General features: G+C 39.5%; 2 protein-coding genes and 1 pseudogene across 5 annotated transcripts; 1 reads left to right on the top strand and 2 right to left on the bottom strand.

The window, feature by feature from the left end:
- Positions 1-1562: 1562 nt before the first annotated feature.
- Positions 1563-16589, bottom strand: LOC103987383 (CDP-diacylglycerol--serine O-phosphatidyltransferase 1). 4 transcript variants are annotated; one of them, XM_065112140.1, is made up of 20 exons: positions 16260-16589; positions 13965-16140; positions 13169-13698; positions 12557-13065; positions 12208-12369; positions 9839-10742; positions 9421-9499; positions 7833-8017; positions 7091-7156; positions 6835-6894; positions 6287-6377; positions 5711-5765; positions 5550-5629; positions 5315-5431; positions 5136-5220; positions 2993-3084; positions 2515-2591; positions 2338-2403; positions 2049-2137; positions 1563-1948 (listed from the first exon to the last, which is right to left on the bottom strand). In XM_065112140.1, the coding sequence occupies exons 8-20, from the start codon at positions 7994-7996 to the stop codon at positions 1821-1823; spliced, it is 1170 nt and encodes a 389-aa protein (XP_064968212.1). In that variant the 5' UTR covers positions 7997-8017; positions 9421-9499; positions 9839-10742; positions 12208-12369; positions 12557-13065; positions 13169-13698; positions 13965-16140; positions 16260-16589; the 3' UTR covers positions 1563-1820. The 4 variants fall into 4 exon arrangements, with proteins under 4 accessions (XP_064968212.1, XP_064968210.1, XP_064968211.1 ...); XM_065112138.1 differs by having other exon boundaries at positions 2338-2591; XM_065112139.1 differs by lacking the exon at positions 7091-7156 and having other exon boundaries at positions 2338-2591.
- LOC135586267 (T-complex protein 1 subunit delta-like) lies at positions 16299-22082 on the top strand (annotated as a pseudogene).
- Positions 22083-22468: 386 nt separating this feature from the next.
- On the bottom strand, positions 22469-26643 carry LOC103987382 (fructose-bisphosphate aldolase 1, chloroplastic). The gene is made up of 6 exons (XM_009405673.3): positions 26442-26643; positions 25535-25804; positions 25304-25413; positions 25089-25179; positions 23342-23611; positions 22469-23004 (listed from the first exon to the last, which is right to left on the bottom strand). The coding sequence occupies exons 1-6, from the start codon at positions 26595-26597 to the stop codon at positions 22726-22728; spliced, it is 1176 nt and encodes a 391-aa protein (XP_009403948.2). The 5' UTR covers positions 26598-26643; the 3' UTR covers positions 22469-22725.
- Positions 26644-26777: the final 134 nt, after the last annotated feature.

The raw sequence follows: 26777 nt of genomic DNA, 5'->3' as shown, positions 1-26777 counted from the left end.
GTTCAAAGGGATGATGCGAGGGAGAACCTTTAGTCGATTATGGCCCGAATCACCAAGCATTTCAAATATATCTGCAGCAAGAGCTTTCACAAAGTTGGTGGGAATAGCTCTCGACGACGCTTCTCCTTCCATCATGTGATTGCTGCGTGGGATGCTCTCCATGCGCGTGCATGTCTGAGGGATTCCACATTGTGAAGTCATTCGTGACAGGCATCAAAACAAACACTTTAAGGTCATGAATGGTGTCTGAATGTTTCGGTCACTGCATGTGATGCATCCAGCTGGGGACCTACCTCGGGTTCCTGGCGGTCTCTTTTCTCTTGAACCAGAAGCAAAGTCCCATTCGATGTCGAAGTCCATATGATGGGAACGGAGACCGATGGATGCCAACCTCTCTGGACGACGTCTCACTGCTGCCTGCCTCCACAGTATGAAGGATTGACCACGGCAACATTATTAGGCACGATTTGGTAACATCAATTCCTGAGCATTTGCTGGATCTCTCTCTCTCTCTCTCTCTCTACGATTTGTAGGAGACCCGCCATTGACATTTGACGATGCAGTGAAACATGCAGAGGATGGAGATGCTCACCAAACGACAAACAGCTGAACCTATTCTGGATCTGAGCGTAACAATTATGGCCACCAGATAACATAGATTGTACAGATTCCCAACGCCTTCAGAGACCAATCATCTTCCTCCTCTCGCCACAAATTTATGTGAGATCAGAGCATGAGATCAATCGAGCCTTGTGAGTTCTTCCTAACGAACCTGGCGAGGAGGGTTAACCCACGACCTGCCAACAAAACGACTAGTCCCAAATAGATCATCGCAGCTCAGGTCGAACTCAGCAGTCCGTCGGGCATCTGACATCATGTGCTCTTAAACCTCTTGAGCTCTTGAGACGACTGACACCAATCTCCGAACGCAACCTTTCTATCAATGATACCAAACACTCGAGAAAGAAGCAAACCAACACAACTACTGACCTCAAAAGCTGATGAGGAAGCCATCAGAAAGAACACCAGACTGATTCTCACATTTGATGGTGAACAAGACACCTTTAAAAACACTGACGCTATTTTATAATCAGCAAAGTCAATTCAAACCAAATTTCCTTACAGGGTGGTTCTCGATCTGATTTCTAAAAGGAAGATCATGGCCACCTAACCAAAGCAGGGTTGGTCTGATCAGCTAATAGAAGATGCCTTAACTATCAGTGGCAACAAGAATTACTGAATGTATCAAAGTTATTCAAAGTGGAAAGAATCACTACAGCCTTTTAGATAGTTAGAACAAGAAAGAGTGCCAAAAATCTATTAACCTGGACATCTGTAAATGCAAATGGAATGAATGGACTGTGAGTTAAATGGTGGAACAAATATCATGGACATAGGGAAAATGGGTAGGGAAATAACATCAAGGGACTTGAATCAGCAAGTTAACAAGTCCAAGTCCAAGCTGTGGTGGTTTCTGATGATATAAGCATGAGGAAGTTGCTTATGATATTGGAAAACAAGTAACACCTAAAGGTTATAAACAAAATGATCAATGGTTGAGATGTCATAAAATGATGACTCCATTTCATTCTGTGGGTATGAACTCGTCTCATAGTTCAATTGGATACATAAAAGGTCATGGTCGAGAAAAGCAGACATAACGTTAACGGAGGAATCGGAAACAAAAACAAGGAAAATGAAAAAAGACATCCTCTACGTGCCCGACTGGTTTCCAGACTAGGCAACAATTACGCCATTTACAATTGTGAGGCATATGTACAGATGCAAAATAAACCGGTAGCAGAGAATCTAATATGTGATCATACCCTCTTTTTCGTCACAGATTGATGAATCTGCCAAGACCAAACAAGTAGAAAAATCATGAGGGTTGTACCCACGGTCGTCCAGAAAGTTATCAACCATGGAGGCATTGGATTGGGAAAGAGACCTGGTTTGAGGAAAAACTAGTCAGATTGCTTCCGGAATGCTAGAAGAAATGAGGCAAAAAAGAAACATAAAACATGCGTATAAAAAGATATGGAACCCACCATGGCCAAATTTGACACAGATTAAAAGCTCCACGATGCATATTGCTAGTGAAAGCCAACAAAATGCACCAACCTTCTTTGCAGGCTTTCTGAAACCATTGATCATGTTAGTCTTCCTTCTAGTGACACAGAAAAGCTTGCAATCATTGTGTTTTTAAAACTGAGACAGCATCAAGAACTAGATAGCTCTTTGTGCATCAATGAACTAAGAACTTGAGATACATGATATGATTAGGAAATTATGCAAGTTCACTGAAGAAAAATCTCTTTTTTTCTGGTAGAAGTATACCTGTCTTGCAAGTAGGTATTGTACTCACGGATGGTCGGTATAGCAATTAGCCACCACAGAACCAACCTATAAACAATCAAGGGGTTTCTAGGTGGAATCCAAAGACAAAACTTGAGAAAAAAAGTGTTCAGCTCCACAGTCATAAAAACAACACAAAGGCACAGCACTTGAATGAACCTCCATGGTCCAAGCAAAGGATGCCATTCGTCTTTGTCCCATCGTGCGGGTGTGAACTGGCTCAATGTTCTTTTGACCTTGAAAAACAAATAAATGTGTAGGCAAATCCAAAATTAAAATCATCTTCTGAAATGACAAAGCAAAAGTCACAGAGCAACTAAGACGGATTAAAAGACATGAATACTTTAGACTTGTGATAATAGAAATTGCATAAGTTAGGATTCCACCAGAGTTGAAACTTAAGGATTCAATAATCATGCAGTAATTGTTGCAAACCTGTTCATTCAAATTGATGTCTGAAAAAAGTTCTCATCTTAATTAATGTCATAGAAAATAATGAAACTATTAGATTCTCATCTTATCATATTGACAGATTCTAAATCATATTCCCAAGAACATACAAAGGATTCAAGCCCAACTTCTCTCATAATTTTAGTGGCAAACTCAAATATCCACAACAGCTTGTCATGGAACATACCTTACCAATGATATTTGGCTGGCGGCTTATGCCAACCCATTCGTATGTTTTCCCATCAAAGTACCTAACAGTATGCATTCCTGCCCAGATACCTGAATTATAAACCAAAACATCATCATAATGATAGAGATATTTTTTTGACTTTGCTTTCTTTTGCCCAATTGATTTGATTTGACAAGTAACAACAAGAAAATTTTCATGTGATAAAACAGCAAGAGAAACAAAATTTCAGGATCTCACTTAAGAATGTTATGATTGAATAATCAAGTCTTGATGATTAAAAAAATAAATCTTGATCCACAAATTGATTAAAGGTTCTGGTAATTCGACAAGTTGTCTCTAAATAAACAGCATCCATTTCCACCTGTTCTTTACCAAACTAAATACATACCTTGGTGGAAAGGAGGAGGAATATCTCTTCAGTAGCATACCTACTATATGCTGCTACTTTTACTTTTAAACAGAAAAGAAATAGTATTTACAATCAATTACTAGAAGCTTAATGAAAGCAAAAAGGTGCAAGATCTTAAATGAACACAAACATCAAAATACATGAAATTTTCTCAAACAGAAAGCATCAAGTTTGATCCTAATTAAATCCAGATAAATCAACCTAAACCCAAGAGAAATGAGAAGGGAGACTATATAAATCCAATTTCTCAACAAGATCATCTTATTAGCTGATACACACACATTCACTCAAAATTTACTCAGCTTATGGCTGGCTAAAGGAAAACAGCTTAAAATGAGATTCTTCTTGTAATATATATTCTCATGGCAAACTAGTATCAAACTTTTGCCTACACTAAAGGTATAGAAGCTTGAAGGAAATACAGAGCGCTTTATGATAATATTCTGGATGATTCTCGGGCTCCTAGTACTAGATGTTTAATATTGGTCAATTAGGTATTATCATAATAGTTTTTTAGTTCTGAGAAATCAAGATAAGGAAAAGTTAGAAATTAAAAGAAATGGCTTCCAGAGGAGTAGATCTCGTAGGGGAAAAATAACCTTAAGTTACAAGAAAAACAAAGAGATGCCAAGAAACTTGAAACAGTGGATTCGATTCTGTAGTTATTGGTAAGCCCAATGGAATGGAGAGAAATTCTTGGCGACCTACAGTTATCTGGAACTGAGCAGAAAAAAGCAATGAAAAAAAGAGAATACAGTAATGAGAAAGAAACAGAAACTGGAAATACAAAAGAACACATCAAATTCCATGTGTCTGTTATAGCAACAAAAAAATAGAACTCTTTCATTAATAATCATATTCATACAAAGACCCATCATCGAAGAATTCTACCGAGTTTCTAAGGAAAGAGAAATAGAAGAGTGATTCATTACTCCAGAATGGCTGACATCCTCTCTTATATAGTAGGTCTCAGCAAATCTTTTCAGAAAATCCTTCTAGCACTCTAGAATTTGAAGGTTACAGAGTGAGATAAGCCAAAGAACCATGTATTACCAAGGACTATAAACAGTATTTTTAAAGAGATGGGTTCATCAACTATTGCAGTATGGTTGCAATGGAAAGAAAAAGGCCAGCAAAGTCATTCACTGAATTTAAACCTGATTATATATACTGAAGTTAAAACCAAGTTTTTCTCCTCCCTTTAACCTAACAATATTACGAAATAGAACACAAGTCATGGCTATACTAAGCAACCTTCTACTTTTGAATATTGCCCTCAGCCAGATAGAAACTACAAAAAGACTAACTAATATGTCCTAAATTCCAATCAACAAAGACATTTAAATACTTGATGCAGAGAAATCACAAGGCTGAAGTCCAGTAGTGGTTATGAAGCAATACTGACCACTTGTATAGCACGACTATCATGGAATTAATAATCAGAACAGCCTAATAATAAGAAAACTTGTGTTGCATCAATCAGAGACTGTAACCACACCTTAGTTTGTCATGAACCAGAGGGAAGACAAAGTCACACTTGACATAATAAGAGTACGAGATGTAACCATTATAATAAATATTGCATAAAACCTTATGCCACTAGAAAAAAAAAGGTCTAATATTCCGAGTATCGGGATTAATTCAAAATCAAGAACTCCAAAGTGGGAAATTTTGAACTTGAAAAGCATCATTTGCATCTAGCAACAAGATAAAGAGTAAATGATGTCTCACCAAACCAATTGCAGATTAAGATGTCCAAAATAATACTGTCCCACCAACACTCGTTGAAATTCGGCAACATATGACGAAAAGTAAGCTGTAATTGTTAGATGATGAACTTTAAAATGCTGAATTTAAAGAAGAAAGCCATAATATATATTAGTAATCCCCTGCAGAGTGTGAAAACCGACCTCCATCAATTCAAAACCAATCGACAATACCCACAAAAGAGGTTGGTTACGTATCATTATTGCCTTCCCCCACCATCCAAAAATATGAGCAAGTACAAACTCATCAAATAATGTCTCCTGGAATAACCTAAGACAGTTTAGTAATTGCAAAACATAAAAGCATGTTTTTTTCTTGAAAACATAGAGAAATATAGAATGGAAAAGAAACTTAGGTTGGTGAGTGAAGAAATCATACATAAACGTTGATAAACCTGCTTTTGGGATTCTCAGGGACATAAATACGACAATCAGCTCCATATGACCTTTCAGGTAGTTCTATAAACAAAAAGTTACCCTTTTCGTCAGAAAAAGCTATTCTTATGACACAAATCAAAAGTTACAAAATCAAATGCTTACCAACTCCTAGATCAGGGTGGAGATATTTCATAAACTGCCGAGCATCATCACGATTCTAGGGAGTGGACAAAAGATGCCAGAGAAATTCTTACAGAATGTACAGATATAAAATAAATTGAAAAGCTTATGTTATATATCAAGATTCAAGTCTGGACACTACTCAGAACAAAATGGCACATAATATGATACAGAAGTGAAATGTCAATAGATAATAGCAGCAGAATATTCTAAATATGATTATTTTCAGGTTATACAAATAGCTAAAAGTCAAATACCAAATACATTATCCATCATGAGATATATATATATATATATATATATATATATATATATATATATATATATATATATATATATATATATATATATATAGAAACACACACACACCACAATTCAAATGACATTGTACAAATTTATAGATGTGACTCAAAATTTCATCCTAAATTAGATCAACAACACCAAGTACTAAAGCAAGGCAATAGGAAAATAGTTCCAGAAAAAATAAGAATAGGTAGAAATCAGAAATGAATTAGTGTTATCCTTGTAAATTATCAGCTCAGAAGATCAAAGACATACCTGGAAAAGCAAAAAAGTGAGGGCAACAAGGTACACCACAGTCATTCCATGAACCAAGCGCCAAATGGCAGGGTGCGGCCTTATAAGGACCCTGAGAAGCATATAGGTTATTAACAAGGCATAATTTATTATGCCATCTTATATGGATAGTGCAACAGGTTAAGTCTAGAGACAAGTGACAAATTTCTTTAGTATGAAACTAAATTGTACTTCTTGAAGGATAAAATGCTCGAATTGCCATATGTGAGTACCACAAAATCCTCCAAAGCTATTAAGTCAATCTCAAAGTCTGCCACCATATGACGATACCAGATACTTCACAACTTAAATATTCACAGTAAAACTTGTCCGACTTCTGTATACTGGAAGGATTGCACATAAACTAGCTATAATTGATTATACAAGTACAGATAAGTCTCATAATTTTTCATGACTAATATGCTTTGAAAGGTGTAGCCACTACAGTTGTCCATAAATCTAGAACATGAAAACTGAGAATAAGCAGTAGGTTTAAATCCTTGGAGTCAGTAATTAAAGTCATAACTTACGTTGAAGGTGCTTGCATCAAGAAATAGGCTAGGAAGACTGCAATCATTGCCCAAACACCCCTACAAAACAAAGAAAGGTTAGTGACGATAAAGTGCAATATAAATGAGGCACATTGAAATTTACAAACTTCCAAGAGTTTAATAATGCACATTCAAAGAGAACAATTCAGCAATATAAATACTCAGATAATATAGCTTGTATGTTAAGATCATAATATAAGTGTGAATCAGGACAAACTTTTCAAAATAAGCACACCTCTTCACAGATGTTACAATGTCATTTGATGCTGAGCTTTCAGGATCAAGTGCTCCACTAGCCCAACTGTAAGTACAAAATGGTTTAGAATGCACTGCTGCCAATCCATGAGAAAACCATCACAAGTACGTATGTTACAGGACTGTCAGATTTCTTATGTAGTGTCTTAGTTTTTCTTTCAATGGAACACTTGTGATTAAGACAGCAATTACACTCTTATCTTTCGTTTCATAGATGAGTAACAGGTCTACAACCTGATAGTCTGATTTCTTGTTCTAAAAATGATTTACTAATAGTTTTACTATAGCCTCACCACCATTTTATTATGTAAGTTTAACCAAGAGCTAAAGCAAGACCATAAGACTTCTATGCAATTCATCATTCTCCTAGATATAACGAGTCATTCTACTTTTTGAAAAGTAGAACCATCAGCTGTGGGCAAAAATCAGACAAGTAAACTACACAATATAAACCCCTTGCAGCTTTTATTAAATCCACGAAGTATGTTATGTTATGTTCATAGCTTATATCTAAAAATAACTGTTCTGAGTAAATACTGCTCAATCAATTATGAGTTCAGATACGCATATGGTACATTAATGTCTTCCTTAATTGAACATTTAGAAGAGAAAGAAGAAGGGGGATGTCATCTCACCAGTATATATGCCACTATGAACCACGGATTCATATAGAGTTACTTGATACTAAAATAACCTTGAAATAAGCACGAGCAAGGACTCACACTAATACACATGTCCCGATGAGGAGTAAAGATATTGTGCGTGGCTTGTATGCCCAAGCTGTCCATGGATCAAGTTCACCAAAATCACCTACAGATTTCACATCACTATCTTCTCGAGATATGTGGCACCTTCTTGCTGTTTTTCCTACGCCATTGGCCTCCATGAGCACTGGCCAAGCTGTTCCCTGGAGTTATTAATTGGCATGTTAGACAGAAATTTATTATAAAGAATTCTAAATAAGAGCAGAAATCGTTCCTGATGAACAATGTTAACGTTTAAGTTCCAAAACTTTTCCAATCACTTGAAGTAAAATGAAAAGAAACAGGAAATGTCAGCCAACCCTCGTTCCAACAATCAAAATGTTATACCCATGAACTGTCATATAGAACCATATGTTGAAAAGATCAAGGGATCTACCAGGACACAAAAGAAAGAGAAAGAATGCATCAACGTCTTAAACGAGCAACGCTGCCACACATCAGACAAGAAAAAAGATTATTCTTAAAAAATTCACCTACAAAAAGAGTTAGAATCCTTAGATGAGCACACAAAAAAAGAATAATACTCCAATAAGCAGCTTTTTCAGTTTTAAAATCTAAAAAAAATGGGAAAAGGTACAGAGTGCAGCGCAATAATAGATAACTTCACAAAACCATTATATTGTGCATCTACGGCTGCTAATCAACCGCTAACGTTAATAAAGAAATTAAAAGAAATAATCTTTCGAAGCAAAAGTGGAAAGACGAATGAGACCACTCAAAAAGAAAAGAAAAACCCAAAAACTCTTGTCGCTAATTTATAAACCTCGATCACAATCCAAAACCCAAACTTGGGAGCATCTAAGTGGCCCATGTCTAAGGAAACCACAAGCAAGGTACCTGCCAAAACTACACCAGTGATCATTCACCTTGATTAATAGCCTCAGAACCAAGCACCCAACTAAAGATTCAGGACACAAACGTTCACAGAGAAGGATGATCTCGTCACGGAGCACCGGATGAAAACTAACAGAACCCAGTACAGAGACGGCAAATGATACGAAGAAATTAAAAAGGAACGAGCTTTAGCAAATTTTGAAGACACCACCAGAAACAAGTAAAGAACCACCCAACGGAGAGAAGGCTTTCACTAGAGATTCCTCGAATACATAAAATCAAGAGCTCGGGGTACCTCAAACAGAGGAAAAAAAAAAAAGGGAATAGTTGCATACAAAGCCTCGAAGAGTAATCGTACTATTCCTTCCTTCTATCTGTTCTTTCTTTTCTTCGCCAATGCAACTCAATCGCAGAGAAACAGAACAGTTATGGCGGATTGAATGCGTAAAAGTGGAGGAGAAACAGGGTAAAGGCGGTTCCTTCGTCCCCGTTTCTTGAAGGATTACTCACGTAGAAGCGGCCGACAAGCCCGCCCACCGCCGTACGATCAGGAGACTAGGAGATCCAGGCCGCCAAAAGCAGCCCGATTTGATCAATTGCGCGTGCTTATTATTACCTTTTTCTCCTCTCTTTTCGAGTCTTGACCGATCGCGAGAAACAGAACAGTTATGGACGGACGCGAGCGAGAGAGCGAGAAAGAGAGAGAGAGTACCTGAGATGGTCAAAAGGGTCGCTTCAATATATGGAGACCTCATGGATACCGCCCCCTTTATATTTACAAAGCCAGCCACCTGCAATATACATTCCTCACGACAAAAAAAAGATAATTCTTCTTATAATCTTTTGAAGGTTTCAACTCATATCAAGCATATGTCTCAATGAAAATATTTCATTCTGATCACAAAATGCTTAAGAGTAGCAAGATTTTCCCACTTTAAAAAATGACAATATTTTGGTTAAACAAAACACATTTCTCTAGACACAATAAACCGTTGATTGTTCGTCTTGTTGTTTGTTTCTTGTGGTCCACTGTTTCAATCTGGCAGACCCTTAGGGAAAACCAAGTTCCATGGTTCATCAGCAAAATAAATGGTTGATGCACTTGTTGATAGTTGCAGATGTAAATGTACCTTATGCGACGAATCATGCAATCAATGCTCCTCCATGCAAGTGACGGCAAAAGCACTCGGTGGCCATACAATATGGAAGATAGGAAGCTGACGGCAAGAGAGCGCAAGTGAAGTCAAAACTCTTCAAGATCTGCCAATGCTTCATCCAGGATCTCTTGCTTGCGACCTCATACTTAGCATTCCAATAAAGTGGATCTCTATGTGTGTAAGGTAGCCGGAAGGGAAATTTACATCAGCCCACAGAATTGACGAACACCACTGAATCTGACTTCTATATCCTAAACTCTTAGAACTTTTTTTTTTTTTTTTCTGAGAGTAAAGATAAGACCATAAATTAATATGAAATCATGATGGAATTAGAGAATATTTGTACACTCGGCCGGAACAGGTTCTTCGAGGGAGGAGTATAGCCAAGCAGTCAGGGAAGGGTATCGTCGGCATGAGCTGCGAGCAAAGACAACGGAGGTGAGGACACGCTACATGGCAAAGGAACGGCATAGGCCGTAGAGCCGTCCTATCTTTCCACGCTCACTGAGACCACAACAGTGATCGCTGTGAGAGAGCTTTCTTTCTGCTGCAAAATAGCCTCGCCATCAGAGTACTGTTTCCATCACCAAGAATCCATTCATATCAGAACTTTCCTCCCCCAAATGCCCCTACGTGCACACAAAAAGGGTGGGGAATGAAGAAGGGTAGATGATAGACTGATAGCAATGTACGGTGCATCAGAAAACTAGTGAGTAGCTGTCAAGTTTAAGAGAATTCACAAGCGCACGAATACTTCCTTCAGATCCTTGCGCTTTATGCTCTCTCTCTCTCTCTCTCTCTCAAGTCTTGACCTCACAGGCCATCATCGCTCCATGGAGTTGACTCGACAATAATCTCGTCTGAGGACAGCAGCTTCCTGAAAGAATATAAACAGATGTGAATTAACGTAAAACCATATGATTTCGAGTGGATGTTTGTCTTCAGAAGCCACTAGCTCACACTGCCAGTATTAGGAATGTTCAACCCAACTAAACAAGAAAAGTATTAAGTCGGAATATCATCCATATGTATGAATTAACCTTTAAACCAAAACCGGAATTTCATATCTTCCTCCTCCATCAGGTGCTGCATATATCTATATACACCGATCTCGTTTACATCAATGAAGGCACCAAATCTCCGATCAAGTTAAACAGAAACATGCACCGATCTCAGCTGGTCTGTAAGACCGCACTTGCGTAAGAGAGAATTTTCCCACACCCATAAGGGTAAACACTGTTTTCTAAGAGCACACTTACTGTAACGCAATAGTATATTTGCAAGCTCACTTTGATGTCCCACAAATGAGGCCAAAGGAAAATGTATGGAGATGTGTGCACAACTGTGGGCACATGATGCTGGGGTGTGCCTCACTGACAGATATCTTAAGATTAAACTAAAGTTGCAGGCTTGGTAAGCAAGAAGAGTAGCACGAGGAAGGCGAAGGTGGTTTGGTGAATCATGGAGAGGAACGAGGGCACTGCAGTCTATCAGACGAAGGTATCAACAATAGTACATCCTTCCTCACGTTGAACGGCGCCAAACTCGGCCGTTTCTGAAGGAAGCGCACGCACAAGCACACGATAAATAAAACACTAGCGCAACTCCCGATTGCCACTGATGCATCCGTAAAAGAAAGAAAATAAATGAAAGAGAGAGAGAGAGAGGAGACTGGTTCTTGAGAATTCCAAGTGTTTTCCGATTCTCATGAACCCGACGACAGCATTATAACCCTAGTAAAAGAAGACAGAGAAAGGAGAGGGGAAAGGGGCCTTCGTGGTCCCTACATCCAACTCTGAGCCAGTCCTTCCCTCCTTGTTATAGGCCAAAAAATGGCAAAAGAAGTAGGGACATGGGAGCGTGGGCCTGACCCGGAGCTCCATAAAAGGAAAAGAAAATACGCAAAAAACCTTAAATGCTACGTGCATGTGGTCTTACCACTGCTACGAATCTAAATGCCAAGTGACAAGTGAGATTTAAATCCCCTCTCCCTCTAAGATATAATATGTTCCCATTTAATCCAAGCAAGGAGACGACAAAATGGCCAAAAAGTGGTGTCATATGCTTGCCAGCCCAACCCCACAACCATGGGGCAAAAGGCCCCACAAGGCGACAAAAAGTGATATATCCAGTACTCGTTGCCGCTGTGGGCTCCCAGACCGACCCCTTGAACCCACGATGATGATGATACCTTCTGTGACCCCTCGAACCACGGTACTTATGGTACAATTATTTGCTCATCCTGGTCCTAATGACCTTAAGGATATATAGATTTAAGACTCAAGGCAATTTTCTACTGAATGATTCGTTGGTGGGTATGTTTTCATTCATGTTGTACGTACCAGTCGTATTGAACAGTACTGTTGATGATCAGGAGATCAGCTTCCTTATTACGTTGATGATGGCGACCAGACGTGGCCTTCGATCCGTTACTGTCAGGTTGTTGACCGTTGACTGACTGCAGTGGCACAATGATTTAGATCGTCTTCGGCTCTGAAGCACCGCTGCAAAGCTCACAAAGAAAAACAAAAAAAATTCGCTTCTGATAAGCGGAGTGGGACGGTGACAGATACTAATATTTACAAAGTGGAATCTCTGCTGAGGTTGTCGTACATGCAAGGATTAAGTGTCCAGGACCATGTCACAACAGTCCGATCGCGATCGGACGGTGCTCGATTGTCGTATGCTTACCTGATAGATACAGCAGGAGCCGAGAAGATGTCTGATATACGCGGGCCCATCAGCAACCCCTCTGTAGCATAATTGACTGGTCAAACGTCTCGATCCTGTCGCAGTGGCAACGCCTTGGAACCCTTCCCCTCCACCTGATCCCGATCATGCCATCAACAGAACGACAGAGGGATCACAGGGCGGACAGCATCGTCGAACCCGATACAGGGGAGTTTGGGGCGACCAGCCCGAGCAGGGATGCGGCTGTAGAGTGTGATCAAAGAGGCCCAAGAGGAGAATCTGTTTCTGCATTGACAAAACAAACCATCAAGTGGCAGTATATCGAACCTGATACCACCCTCCGTCCCTCTTGCTGCTGAAGCAAGTAGGATTTGAATAAGCTTCATGACGCTTGCGTAACAAGGTTCATTGATGAAGTTAGAACAGCTGCCGCTGGGAGATTCAGCGGATCATTATTGTAAGTGTCGCTTGCCTCGCCATGGATCAGCAGCAGATGCGGTCATATTCAGCTTCAATGTACGTGTAGATTAGATATATGCAGACGAATAAGTTAAAACGCACAGAAGCAGAGGCACATGTAGATTGGCTATTATATACCAAGTCTTTGGATACCTGTCAAGCTACATTCATATGCATCTCTCGAGTCTTCCTGCTCCGAGATAGCTTCTGTCTTCCGGATCTATACACTTGTCACTGTTAAAAAAGAAAGGCCAGTGTCAAATTTTGAATGCCTTGTAAAAAGATGCAATATTACTTTCTATGACCCCTATAGTTTCTCCATTGCTGGGAGAAACTGGCGAGGAAACATTCTAATCTCAGCAGTAGCCGAACGATCATGGCGCCTATTAAGTTCTATGATGCTGCTACTTGCTCTTTTACCAACATGTACATGTGACCAATGTCCGCAGAGCCAGATGAGAACCAGTCCATGAGCCACTCCAGATCTTAGCTGCAGTGTCAATTGTTTCTTCATAAGCTGTTTCATCTTGTGAATGGAGTTTTCGTGCCCAGCTCCAGGCAATGTCTGCAATTAATTCTGGAGATTATCCTTACCTACTGGCAACCTAAGACGCAAAGGCGATTGCATATTGCCAACTGGAGCTCTCTCGCCGACTCTGAATGTCCATTCTAGGATTTACAAGCTGTTTCAGAGAGCGGCAGAAAGTCAAAATGGATCGCATAAAATGGAGATATTCATACATCAAATAAAACTTAATTCGAGATTTGAACATGTAAGCATGATCCGTATAATGTGTAAAATGGGCAAAATATTGATCCAAAAACATTTACTTTTTTTTAGCACTCTGGATGGAATATGTGAATACAAGTTCCTTAACCAGGAGACTAGAACACGGAATATGTAAAAAAGAATGGTTCATAAAGAAACATATAAAAGGGTTAAACTCACAACGCCAGGAGTAAGCCAGCCAAGACAAGTTTTTCATTTTGAGTGCACTTGCTGCATGTACAAGAACTTTCATTAATCAGAGTAGTACAATCAGAAGGAAAGGAAATTGCCTCTAAAGAGAACCATCGGCCTTCCTGTGGAAAAATAAAGTTATTCCAGCAGTATTTATATCCATAATGCTCTCTTTCTGCATCCTTCCTTCCCTCATAACAGGATGATAACTATAACAATGGCAACAAAACTGAGTTTTTCCAGATTCTGCAACAAGAATATAAAAATTGTTGTGATGATCAAAATTCAATAGCAATCCTGAGCTATCAACAACAAGAAAATTGAGAAACATTAGCATTAAAAGGTTCAAAACAACATCAATGGAAATCAAGCACTCACATTGATTATTAAATCAAACAAAGTCAATAGCATTAAAAGTACAACAATAGGAAAATGTTATTATTAAATACCTTCAGTGTACTGGAAAACTATTTGGGATAAATATGATAGAACAAATTGGAGTTTATATGCAACAGATTCAATTCCAATTGATAGATCAGACTGGAGTTATATGCACCAGACTCAGTTCAAAACCCAATTATAAATGAGGCAGAAATGACAAGTTTTATTTGCAGACCAAGACATCATGTTTGGCAGACATGCAATATTGATTAACGATCTCAGCATCTTCCAAACAAGGTTTGAAAGGAATGGCACAAAATGGCAACGATCATTCCATGCCATGTCACTTCTTATCATTCTAGTAGCATCCTGAAAGCTAGAAAACATAAATTTTGACTTGTCAACTTTAAGATTTAGTATCCTGCTTTAAGATTTAAGAAGTTTCAATTAGTTGTACATTTGGTTAACCATCCGATGGATCCACAATGTACTGTGCAGATACACTGTTTACTTTTTGACAAAAGAAGTGCTTATCGGACAATGTAAGTCAAATTTGATCAAAATACAGATTCTCCAACTTGGTTGAATTCAGACGAGGGATAATTATCATGCGCTATGACAAGAACAATTAAGTTTTAGGTCATATAAGGATAGATACAAAATATACAATCATATACAATCCTCCTTGCTAGAGAATCTTCTCCATATAGCACTTGTAGATGTCTGTGGATCCTGTTGTTCAAAATGGAAAAAAACCATCAGTCATAAAACTGTTGGTGCTACTTGACCTTGAAAATGGGATGCCTTCTCAATGGTTTGCTTCGAGCAAAGCATCTACATCTCTTTGCAGACAACAAGAATGAAGAACTAACAAGGACCTGTGCTAGGTTATGAGGAACATTAAGCACATATTGTGAAAACAAGGAAAATAAAGAATGGGCTTCAAAAGAAGTACAAAGAGGAATTGATGCGATTCACAAAAATATTCAAATCATCAATACATTTCTTTTAAATGTCTCAAGAAAAATATATTACACCAAATGCCATAAAAGAGTTCCTCAAAAGTACCTCCATCCAGATTGGATTCTGTAGTCTGGCATAGGCAGCTTATTAAATAAAACACCCTTCACGTAGTGCCAATTCAACCAGTATGATTCTGTCTCTAAATAGATGTTAGGATGCATATTAAAAAATAACAACCAAGAATAGATGTTAGGATGCATAATTGAATCATGAGGATGCACAAAATATACCTATACGAGTCCTATCTCACAGTGAATACTACAAGATGCTCATAATCATGTTTGCTCTCTCTCTCTCTCTCTCTCTCTCTCTGTTGATACTATTTCTTGCTCAGTTTCATTTCGAAAAAGAATGCTTAATTTGCACTTCTGTTTGTCAATGTTTTCCAAAGTTGATGCACTCCGAACACTCTGGCAAGCACAGTTTATGAAAAGGAGAAAGATTTAACTAGCAGATTTGCTAATATACTTTATCAAAAACTAGAAATATAAGACTGACAAGCTCCACAAAAGACACTGACTCAGAGTGAACTTCATAAAAAATTCAGAAGCACTTCCACGTGAAAACCTCATTGTGAACCCCATTATGACTAATTAAGTTCAGGCGAGACCAACCTTTCCGGATACCGAGCTTTACATGTGAAAGTGAAACGGAAACACGTCGCCCACTGAGATACTGGTACCCGGCGACGGCAGAACGAGCGCTATTTCATGCGCGCCTCCGTCCCAGCAACCGAAGTCCACGGACATTGCTAGGGTTCCTGCAACGGAAGCCTAGGCAATCAAGAAAGAAGCCGCAGGATCCAGGGACCAAGACTCCGGAGGTGGCGCCACCTCCAGTCTTCGTGCGGCGCAAGGCAGAGACAAAGATTAAGATTACCTCTGGGGCAGGGGAGCGGGGAGGGGACGCACCAAGGGCATGGTGATGGAAATGCGGCGACAACGCGGAACATCACCGACCTTACACGCTCACCGCAATGGGAAGGGTTCCGGCACCGTGCGCCTAGCCGACCAAAAAAGAAGCCACGGGATCTGGCACGAAGACTCCGGTGATCGCGTCGCCTCCAGTCTTCATCGGCGCAAGGCAGCGACCAAGATCAAGATTACCTCCAGGGTTGGGAAGCGCCAGGGGCATCGTGGTGGTCACGCGGCGACACTGCGCGACGCCACCGATCATACACTGCCCGCACAGGGGAGAGATTGGGGATTAAAGAACGTTCTGTTCGGTGTATGGGATGTGTAGCTATATGGACCTCATGTGGCGGACAGAAGGCGTTGCACCGACTGAGCCTGGGCATTCAAATGCGGGCCCCGCTGACACCGACTGATGAGAAGGCGACGATCCCAATTCGATTGACCGTTGTGGGACCGCATAAGCGTTCACACGTGGCGATGTTAAATTCTTAGAATATGGCATTTGGTGTCTGGAGAAAAGAATGGGAGGCGATCTCAATGTTCGGAGATCGGACGGTTGAATATCGATCTTGATGAAATAAGAGAATCTTATAGTACCGTAGGCAACGGAGAAATCAGTCGAAGTAAAACGTGGTTATGCTTGGCTAATTATATTACCTCCTCATTTAGTTAAATCTCTTTAGTATTTTATTTTTTAAATTTAAATATTTTATATTAAAATTTTTATAGTTATAAAAATAAATTATTTAACCTATTTTATGTTAATGTGATCTAGGAGGATATAGTATAAAAACACGTGTAAGATTAAAACAAAAATGATAAAAAAATAAATAATTTTAATATATTAATTATTAATTAAAAAATTTTAGTCAACTATTATTGTGGTGGCTGATGGCAATACGACTAGGAGCCATGGGTGGTTATTATGATGATGATCGATGAGAATAATATAATGGTCCGTCTTATCGATGTTGATTTGTGATTGAGGTGATAACAACGATGACGATTTGATAATGGTGGTGGTGGATCTTAAGAATGTCTTCGGAGATGGACTGGATGGAGTTCTATAGATTTTTGTGGCTTCCTGTGAGGGAGGAGGAAGAGCAATTATGAAATGTAAGATGAAATGATAAGAGGAAGATGATGAGGACGCAAGGTTGTTCAATAAATGATAAGAGATGAGACATTAGTATCAACACCACACTGCTATGCATCTATGTTAGTGGAATGCAAGCTCTTTGCCTTACTTCTTGTTAATGCAAATGCAGAGCAGTGTCGATGCAAATACAGAACAATGCAAAACGGCCATCATCGTCGTCCTCTTTCTCCTCTCCCTTTGCCTCATATCTTATCGTCGCACTTCCTCTTCCAATGTTTTACATCTACATCGATGAGATGCATGCCCTTTGCCTCACCATCCACTAATGTAAATACAAGACGACATCGACATAAATGCAAAGTAATGACGACGTAAATGTAAGACGATGCAAAGCAACCATCATCCTCGTTCTCTTCCTCCTCTCCCTTTTGTCTCATCTCGTGATTACTTTTCGTCCTCCTCTTACCAGAAGTTACATAAGTCCTTAAACTCCACATATAAGATTCCACCCTACTCGTCACAAGGGCATTCATAAAATCTACCATTATCATCATCAAACCGTTATCGCTACCATAATCATTGCCCTAGCCTCAATCATTGGTGTTTGAATCAACGTTGACTTAGTAATTGAGACGTTAAAATTATATTTTTATATTATTTTCATATTATTTTTATATGTATTATCACATGTTATATCTTTTATCGATAAACTTGATAGCAATAAAATAAATAAGATTAAATATTTTATTTTTTATCATTATAAAGATTCTAATATAAAAATTTTGAATTCGAGGATATACATGTAATTAGCCGTGGTTTTGCTATCATTATTTTTCGTATACGTACTTTGACACGTGCAGCACACGTGACTTCTGTCTTTTTTTGTCTTTTTCCGAGGCCCATGGGCTGTTTCCCGCCTCATCTTCCTCCCTTCCAATATAACAAGCTCATCAGTTATCTTTTCTTCATGGAAGTCCTAATCTAGGATTAGGGTTTTGGAAGGTCTCATCGTCTTGTCCTCCCCTCCCACAATTCCTGAGCTCGTGGTTGCTGCCGTTGCCGCCCCCGCTCCGCGGAGCTCTTCCTCGAAGACAGATAGCTACGTCGACACGAAGCGGCCCGACGACGTCTGGCCGGTGAACATCCTCGCCGCCGGCGCCGTCGCTGACGGCGTCCGCACCGGCCTGGTACCCAAGGGCAAGGACAAGATGATCGTCTCCACCAACGGCGAGGTCGTCATCATCAATGACGGCGCCACCATCCTCAACAAGATGGAGGTCCTCCAGCCCGCTGCGAAGATGCTCGTCGACCTCTCCCGATCCCAGGACGCCGCCGCCGGTGACGGCACCACCACTGTCGTCGTCCTTGCTGGCTCCCTTCTCCGGCGCTCTCTCTCCCTCCTCTCCGCCGGCGTCCACCCAACCACCGTCTCCGACGCCCTCCACCGCCTCTCCCTTCGTGCCATCGACGTCCTCCACGGCATGGCCATCCCGCTCGATCTATCCGACCGCGACGCCCTTGCCAAGTCCGCCGCCACCTCCGTTAACAGCAAGGTCGTCAGCCAGTACTCCTCCCTCCTCGCGCCCTTGGCCGTCGACGCTGTCCTCTCCGTCGTTGACCCTGCCTATCCTGATCTCAGGTCAGTCAGTCTGCCGGCGGCCCCACTAGGGTCGAGAATGCCAAGATTGTCGTCATCCAGTTCCAAATCTCGCCACCAAAGGCCGACATCGAGCAGAGTATCGTGGTCTCTGACTACACCCAGATGGATAGAATTCTCCGGGAGGAGCGAAATTATATTTTGGGGATGGTAAAGAAGATCAAAGCCACAGGCTGCAATGTGCTCCCCATTCAGAAAAGCATTCTGAGAGATGCTGTGACTGATCTCTCGCTGCACTACCTGGCCAAGGCAAAGATTCTGGTGATCAAGGACATAGAAAGAGATGATATTGAGTTTATTACAAAAACTTTGAATTGCTTGCCAATCGCTAATATCGAGCATTTCCGAGAGGAGAAGCTGGGTTTTGCAAATTGTGTGGAGGAAGTCTCAATTGGAGATGGGAAGATTGTGAAGATCACTGGCATCAAGGACATGGGCAGGACGACAACCGTGTTTGTCCGAGGATCAAACCAGCTGGTTATTGATGAGGCAGAGCACAGCCTCCATGATGCCCTCTGTGTTGTCAGGTCAACTCGACCCTCTGTGTTTTCTCAACATGTTTTGTTAAAATCAGTGTACTCATGGTTATATATATATATATATATATATATATATATATATATATATATATATATATATATATATATATATATATATATCTTGTACCTATCATTTTTATGTGATTCTTATCGACATTGTAGCAGTAGCTGAAAGGTACTCTTATGGTTTGTAGACAGAATTTTCTTAGATTAGGTTTAGTGTTGGGTGTTCTAGTTGTGGAAAGGGATTGGATTGGGGTGAGCAGAGTGGGGCTGGATCTATTATGTTTTCTCTTGGATATATATTTGAACTGTTGCAGTAGCTATGGTGGACATTGGTTGGGTGGCAGAGGTCATTGGAATGCACTGAAAATCAGAGGGTGTGCACTGTGTTGATATCACCATTATGTTTGAAATGCAATGAAGATCTAAAGCATCGCAACAGGAAAGGTATAAGGATTTTCTTGTATTTTAAGGGTTGTGGTAGTGCCAAAATATGGGTAATGGCTTGATGATTTGATTGATCTTTATACATTTGAGAATTTGATATTTTCTAGATGAGTAATAACTATGAATTTTTACATATTTGTCTGGTATCGGGATTATTAGATCACAAATATGGTGCATTTGGTACAGTGCATACTGCATACGGACTGGTATATACCGTTCTGTCCGTAGACTTGTATTGGACCATATAGTCCAGTACCAATCAGTGTTATTTTTAATTATGTTTTAGATGGTATTGGATGGTGGGTTAGTGTACTGACGAGCAACTGTTATTGTATCGATCCGATGGATTACTAAAATCAGGATCAGACCATGACTTAAATCCTTTATCTCAACAAGTTTTAGACTTTGTACGTTCAATTGCTTCAGTTAGTTCTTTCTCCAGCTGCGGATCTCTCCTTTGTATGCATTAGTACAACACCAACTATTCCTCAAAATTGTCTTGTGTTTATGTTTATTAGCGGCTTCATTGTACCTGGAGCTTATATATGTAGTAACTTGCTTGATACATTCGACTGTGTTGTATGTGTTAGTATCAACAGTACCAGTGGAAAGTAGCCTTCTTAATAAAATGGGAAGTAGGCTAGTAATCACAGTTTAGAGATAACTGTTTTTCTAATAGATTTATGCATGGAAGTGCAAATTTTGCCTAGGTAAGTATTAGAGCAGTCTTTAGGAAGTCCCTTCATTGGAAAGTATAATTCTTATCTTTCATTTGAAACATAGAACCATCATTCATTAATGTGTCTTTAAGAAGGTTTATATGATTTCTTTTTTGGTGACCAAAATGATGGATACTTTGTTATGCACATCACAAGGATTCACATGTTTGATTCAAGTTTAGAGTTACTTCTGATAGTCATCTTTTTGTGGGGGTGCCTTTACCTTTTATATTACTTGATTTTGTTGTTCAAGTCAATGGGTAAATAATTCAAAGGTAATGTAGGTGTGTAGAAGTTTTTTGACTGGTTATGTGGCCTCTGTTGACTTCTAGTAATCAAACTATATCATCTTACAGTGACTTTCTCGAGTGTTATGTGGCCTTGGAATTTTCTAGCTTTTCTTGAATATTGTTGGGATTCATGAGGATGTCTGCTTCTACCATATTAACAGTTTAACTTACTTAGACAAATGGATAGTTAAATGAAGATAGGCTCAGTTTAGGAATTTTGTAGCTTTTTGTGGTTAAATTATATGGGACTCATCATCAGCCAACTGAGAGGTTTAAAGTTAAGCTTTTATCTTATTGGCTGCATTTCACAGTAGTTGCTTATTGCAATTGCAGAAAAAATCCTTTTACATGAATTCCTCAGTTCCACGCATTAGTTAATCATTTTGTTTCTGTTATGCATTAGATTGTCTCGAAAAATTTGTATTGACTTCAATTCACATACTTCATGGCATGTTTAGATGTTTGGTAAATAAGAGATTTCTTATTGCTGGTGGGGGTGCACCAGAGATTGAGATGTCCAGGCAGCTTGTAGCTTGGGCTAAAGAGCTTCGAGGAATGGACAGTTACTGTATCAAGGAGTTTGCAGAAGCTGTTGAGGTCATTCCCCACACTTTGTCCGAGAATGCCATGCCCAGGGTGAGATCAATGCTGGGATTAACGTTAGGAAGGGCCAGATCACGAACATCTTGAAGGAGAATGTTGTGCAGCCACTGTTGGTTAGCACCAGTGCAATGATGCTAGTGACGAGTGTGTGGATGATCCTGAAGATTTTGATGATATTATCACTGTGAAGTAGACCGGAATATGTCGAGTGACAGAATGTCTCGAATCTTGGATGATTTTGAATACCGTCGATGTTTTCTATTTTTCGAAGACTGCAAGCAAGTGCAGGCTTTTGTATTTGATTTACTTTTAGTCTCCATCACAATTTAGGTATTCTTGTCAACAGATGTCCATGGTTTTGATTTGGTTTTGCAGGTATCTCATGCCTGTATGAAATTGAAATAAATGCATCCTCGTCTTCTGTTTTCACATTTATTTGTGCATTTGGTAGAATCTGTGAGTGAATGCAAATGGATGATGGTTTATATCTTAACATGGATCATGGTTTTTATATCTCCTGTGCTGACCGCCTTTTTCTGGGTGAAAAATATTTGAGGTTCATATCAACCATGCCACTAACCTCTGAAGCCCTCCAAAACTTTATCTTGGCGACACTTATTGGATAAACCTAGTCAGCTTATCTGTGTGAGTTACAAATTGGTTTTTGTCTGTGAGGAGACATTCCCATAGTTGGCATATTATAACGTACAAAAAAAATGAAGGAAAGATCGACTGTTTAGATGCTTAAAAGCTCTCATATTATTATAAACTCAGCCTACTTGAACTCATCACAGAGCAAAGAAATCTATATGCAACATCCAGGAATTATGCTGCCATTGATGAAGTGAGAAATGATTCAAAATGCTTGTTCATGTAAACAAATAGTCATACTCATACGGCACCTTACTGACACTCACGACTACAGCACAGATTGCAGTCTTAGTAGTGCTTATTCTGCTCCTCCTGAAAGTTGTTTCTAACCACATGGATTCTTAAACTACATAATACATGCTTGTATTGGTTCGAAAGCCAACAGAGGAAAATTTGGAAACCCAATAGAGATAGCTGCCTCCCTTAGTAAGTATAGCCCTTCTGAAACATTCCTGCCTTGGCTTCGTCACGCTCCCCCTCAGCTGAGTACCGCCCGAGCTGAGCAAGGGAATTAGCCTTTGCACGAACCAAGAGTGCCTTCTGTGCAGCTTCAACATTCTCTGGACGCCCCTGCCAAGTCTTCAAAACAGAGTTCTGAAGGGCACGGGCATAAGAGAATGAAACATGCCATGGGTTGGGGCCTTGGTTCATCGCATTCAGATTGAGGGTTGCCTCCATTTCAGACTGCCCTCCTGAGAGAAACTGAATAAGAGAAAACGATAATCATCAATCTGTATAATTTTGTTGAACCCTGAGTCTTTGCCATACGCAAACAGTTTTCATCAGCCAATCATTCTTTCGCAACAAGTAAATTTAGGCATCACAGCAAATCCTTGTATTTTCAAACAAATGCCAAGGAAAACCACTTGTTTTTGTCAGGAGAGGGAGAAAAGGTAGCCCAGAAGTTATCGAGCTATATAGCATAACGTTGTCGGGATTATTTTTCAAAATATATTGCCTATCTGTTAGATGCAACAAATGTTTCCCTTGTGCTGAGCACTCGGGAAGAAAGCATGCAATAAAATGTTTCAAAACATACCATTATTCCAGGAACTGCAGGTGGTACCCTCCGGTTAAGCATCTTGAGTGTATATTTTGCAATGGTCTCCGGTGATGCCCTTGCCTTGTGCTCGGCACCTGGGGTCACCATACTGGGTTTTAGCAGGATGCCCTCAAACACCACATTATTCTCAGCTAGGTAGTAAAACACCTCCGCCCAAACTTTCTCTGCCACTTCAAGTGTTCTTTCAATTGGATGGTCACCATCAAGGAGAATCTCAGGCTCCACTATAGGGACAAGACCATTATCCTACAATGGTATAAGAGTCAGAAATTAATGCGCCTCTGCACATGTAAAATCACTCACCAGGATAATGATACTATTGTAATTCAAATGCAACATAGGATGCGACATCAACTCATGCACTGGTTTTATAACTAGATGTAGGGAAATAAATTTGAATTTTTTAATTGGTATTTACACCATATACTTATAATATCAATGTTCATGAATGCAGTCTATGTGGCCATGTATGCACCTGTGTATCCATGCGTGATCATATAACTGCAAACATCAAGCTATGCAGCCTCAATACGCAGTGTTGTATATGTGAATTCAATCATGCATATATGGTAACATAAAAATAAAATTATATTTATGATCATTTATGAGTATACTTTTCCTTATCAATATTATTTTAAAATACTAAAATTATTTTAATATTATATATATAACTCAATCGTGTATATATAATACTAAAATAATTTTAGTAATTTGAAACAATACTGATAAAAAGAAGAAATAATCATAAATGACCATAAGTATAATTTTATTCTTATGTTATCATATATGCACGATTGAATACATATATACAACACTGCATATGGAGACTACATAGTTTTGTGTGGGTAATTATATGATCATGCATGGATACACAGCTTCAGTATTTTATATATTTCATGATCACATGTCTCAATGGCAATAAAGGATCCATGTAGCTGACCTCAAATAGTTGAGACTTTCAACTTTGTTGTTGTTGTATTATATATATTCCATGAATATAATAATGACATAGATCTTAGCTCATTTCTTATGACTTGCCACCAAGTCCTTAGATGAGAATAAACAATATATTATATATTTAATCTTTGATTTGACTTTAGTATATATTTACCTCTTAATAATTTATACTTGATTGTATTTTCTTTATTAATACTTAATTTTTTTAAAATATAAGCATTTTAATTGAATTCCATACTCAGCCATATATGCTTATGCAGACTGCATATAAGCATTATAGCACCTAGACCTGACTACATGCCACGACTGCTTTTAGACATTGTACAATATAACAAAATTGTTATTTGTCTGAACAAACGAAGCAGTCAATGCTCAATTCAAATTTAAGTTATTTAACTGCAAAGAATGTTTTCATTCTCTAATAAATGCATAAGGCAAGTCTTTTAAAGATCTTCATCTTGTTGTTCTGCGATTGAGGAACACTATCAGCTTTAGGGAATTAACTAACAATTTATGTACATGAAATCATCTTTTCATTGAAGTATTCTAGCTAGATACACTTGCCATTACCAGAACTACAGGTGGATACATGATATCTAGGACTAAAAGACAAATAGATACATATCCTGCAAATGACTTTTAAACAATGGAAAAAAAAACTAACTGTTTGCTCAATTGATATCAAACTATAAGCAGACTAGAAGAGACAACAAAGTGAATATTAGCCAACAATTTAATCCTCACTTGCGAAGAATGCCTGATTTACCTGAGCAATAGCGGCATAACGAGCAAGGCCCCATGCAGCCTCCTTGACAGCTAGGGCAGAAGGACCACAAGGAATGCTGACAACCGTCCTCCTGCATTTTTTTTAACAAACATTTAGAGGGTGTAAATGACCAAACAAACCATTATACTTTGGATAAAATGTGACATTGAGCAAAGAAAGAATTTAACAGGTTTAGTTTGAAATCTAAAACCAACCATTTAGCAAAACGTGCTCCTTGCTTGTAATACTCAGCACATCTTGAGGCCAATCCATCCAAGCCTTGGCACCAAGATTCATTGTTTGATCCAGGTAATGGGACCAAGCCCTTCACAAGGGAAAAATTAGAAGAAGGTTACTCCAAATGGGTTGATCAGTATATATTCACCAGCTCTAATTACTGGAAGTTCAATTGTAGTATGTCCACAAGTCATCCTGGTGACTATTACCTTATCAACCTTAATACCAGGCATTATTTTTTCTTCACGCAGGCAATCCACAAACTTCTTCCCATCTGTGGTCGACTGATATAGCGTTTCCTCAAAGAGAATGGCTCCAGAAATATATTCACCCAAACTAGGTGTGGTCAACAAAAGCTGTCTATATGCTTGGCGATTTGTTTCTGTATTCTCCAGACCAATCGATGCAAGCCGCTTGCCACAGGTAGCATTTGATTCATCAATTGCAAGAATTCCACGTCCAGGGGAAGCAATAGATTTCTACAAAAAAATTAAATTAACCAGCATCTGGTTCATTAGTGGCAAGAACTCCTCCGCCGGGGGAAGTAATAAGTTTTTTATAAAACAAATATCAACTGGCAATTGTAACATCAACAGCAACAGTTCCAGGACCGAGGAGAGAACAATTCTTTTTGGCGCAAAAGCAGCTTATTTTCATCATCAAAGAACACCAAGTTACCAACATCAGAAGCAACAAAACTTCCACAGACCAAACTTTTCATAGCAATGACTTCCTTCAGAAACCTGTATCTTTGCCTTCAACATCAATTCCTCGGACTCAACAAAATGGTCATCACATAAGAAATCAGAAATACATTTTCCTACCCTTTTGATCTTTTAGTAATTTAAATTGCAAAGCGTGAAACCTTTCAGATCATTAGTCGAGGAACAACAAACAAGATCGCATTAGCCCAACAGATCAACGTAAAAAAGACCGACTCTAAAGGTCAAAGGAAACTAAGAGAACGACAAAAAAGCGATCCTTTTTTAATCGATCTACGTTCTTTTCTGGGATCACGGTAGAGGGATCTCGTCACAGGGGCTGTGAATCGACCAGAGAGGTGTGAGATCGATCAAAAAAGAAAAAAATGGGGCCATGAGGGTTAGGTGGACTCACGGCGGTCTGGACGAGCTCGTCGGTGTACGATCCAGCCATGATCGGCCCTGCGGCGACCCGCCGGGACGGCGCCTTAAGGACGCACCTCCGCTGGCAGAGAGGCCTCTCCCCGGCAATCCATTGGCTTGACGGAGCGATTAGCTTCAACGACGACATCTCCCTCTCTCCCCCTTCGTTCCTCTCTTCCCTCTTCGGATCATTCGTGTCGCTTTATAGAACGAAAGAAAAGAAAATGTGAAACGCGTGTTACGCGAAAAAGTCACTTCCCGAGAGCATACGTGGCCGGGTCCCACTTGTGACTGCCCCTGTCTTCTGATGGGTCCCTGAGATCAAACA

This window comes from Musa acuminata, chromosome BXJ2-6, assembly GCF_036884655.1.
Source record: "Musa acuminata AAA Group cultivar baxijiao chromosome BXJ2-6, Cavendish_Baxijiao_AAA, whole genome shotgun sequence".
Taxonomy (NCBI): Eukaryota; Viridiplantae; Streptophyta; class Magnoliopsida; order Zingiberales; family Musaceae; genus Musa; species Musa acuminata.
The sequence above is the reverse complement of the archived record's forward strand: the minus strand, read 5'-3'. Positions and strand labels throughout refer to the sequence as shown.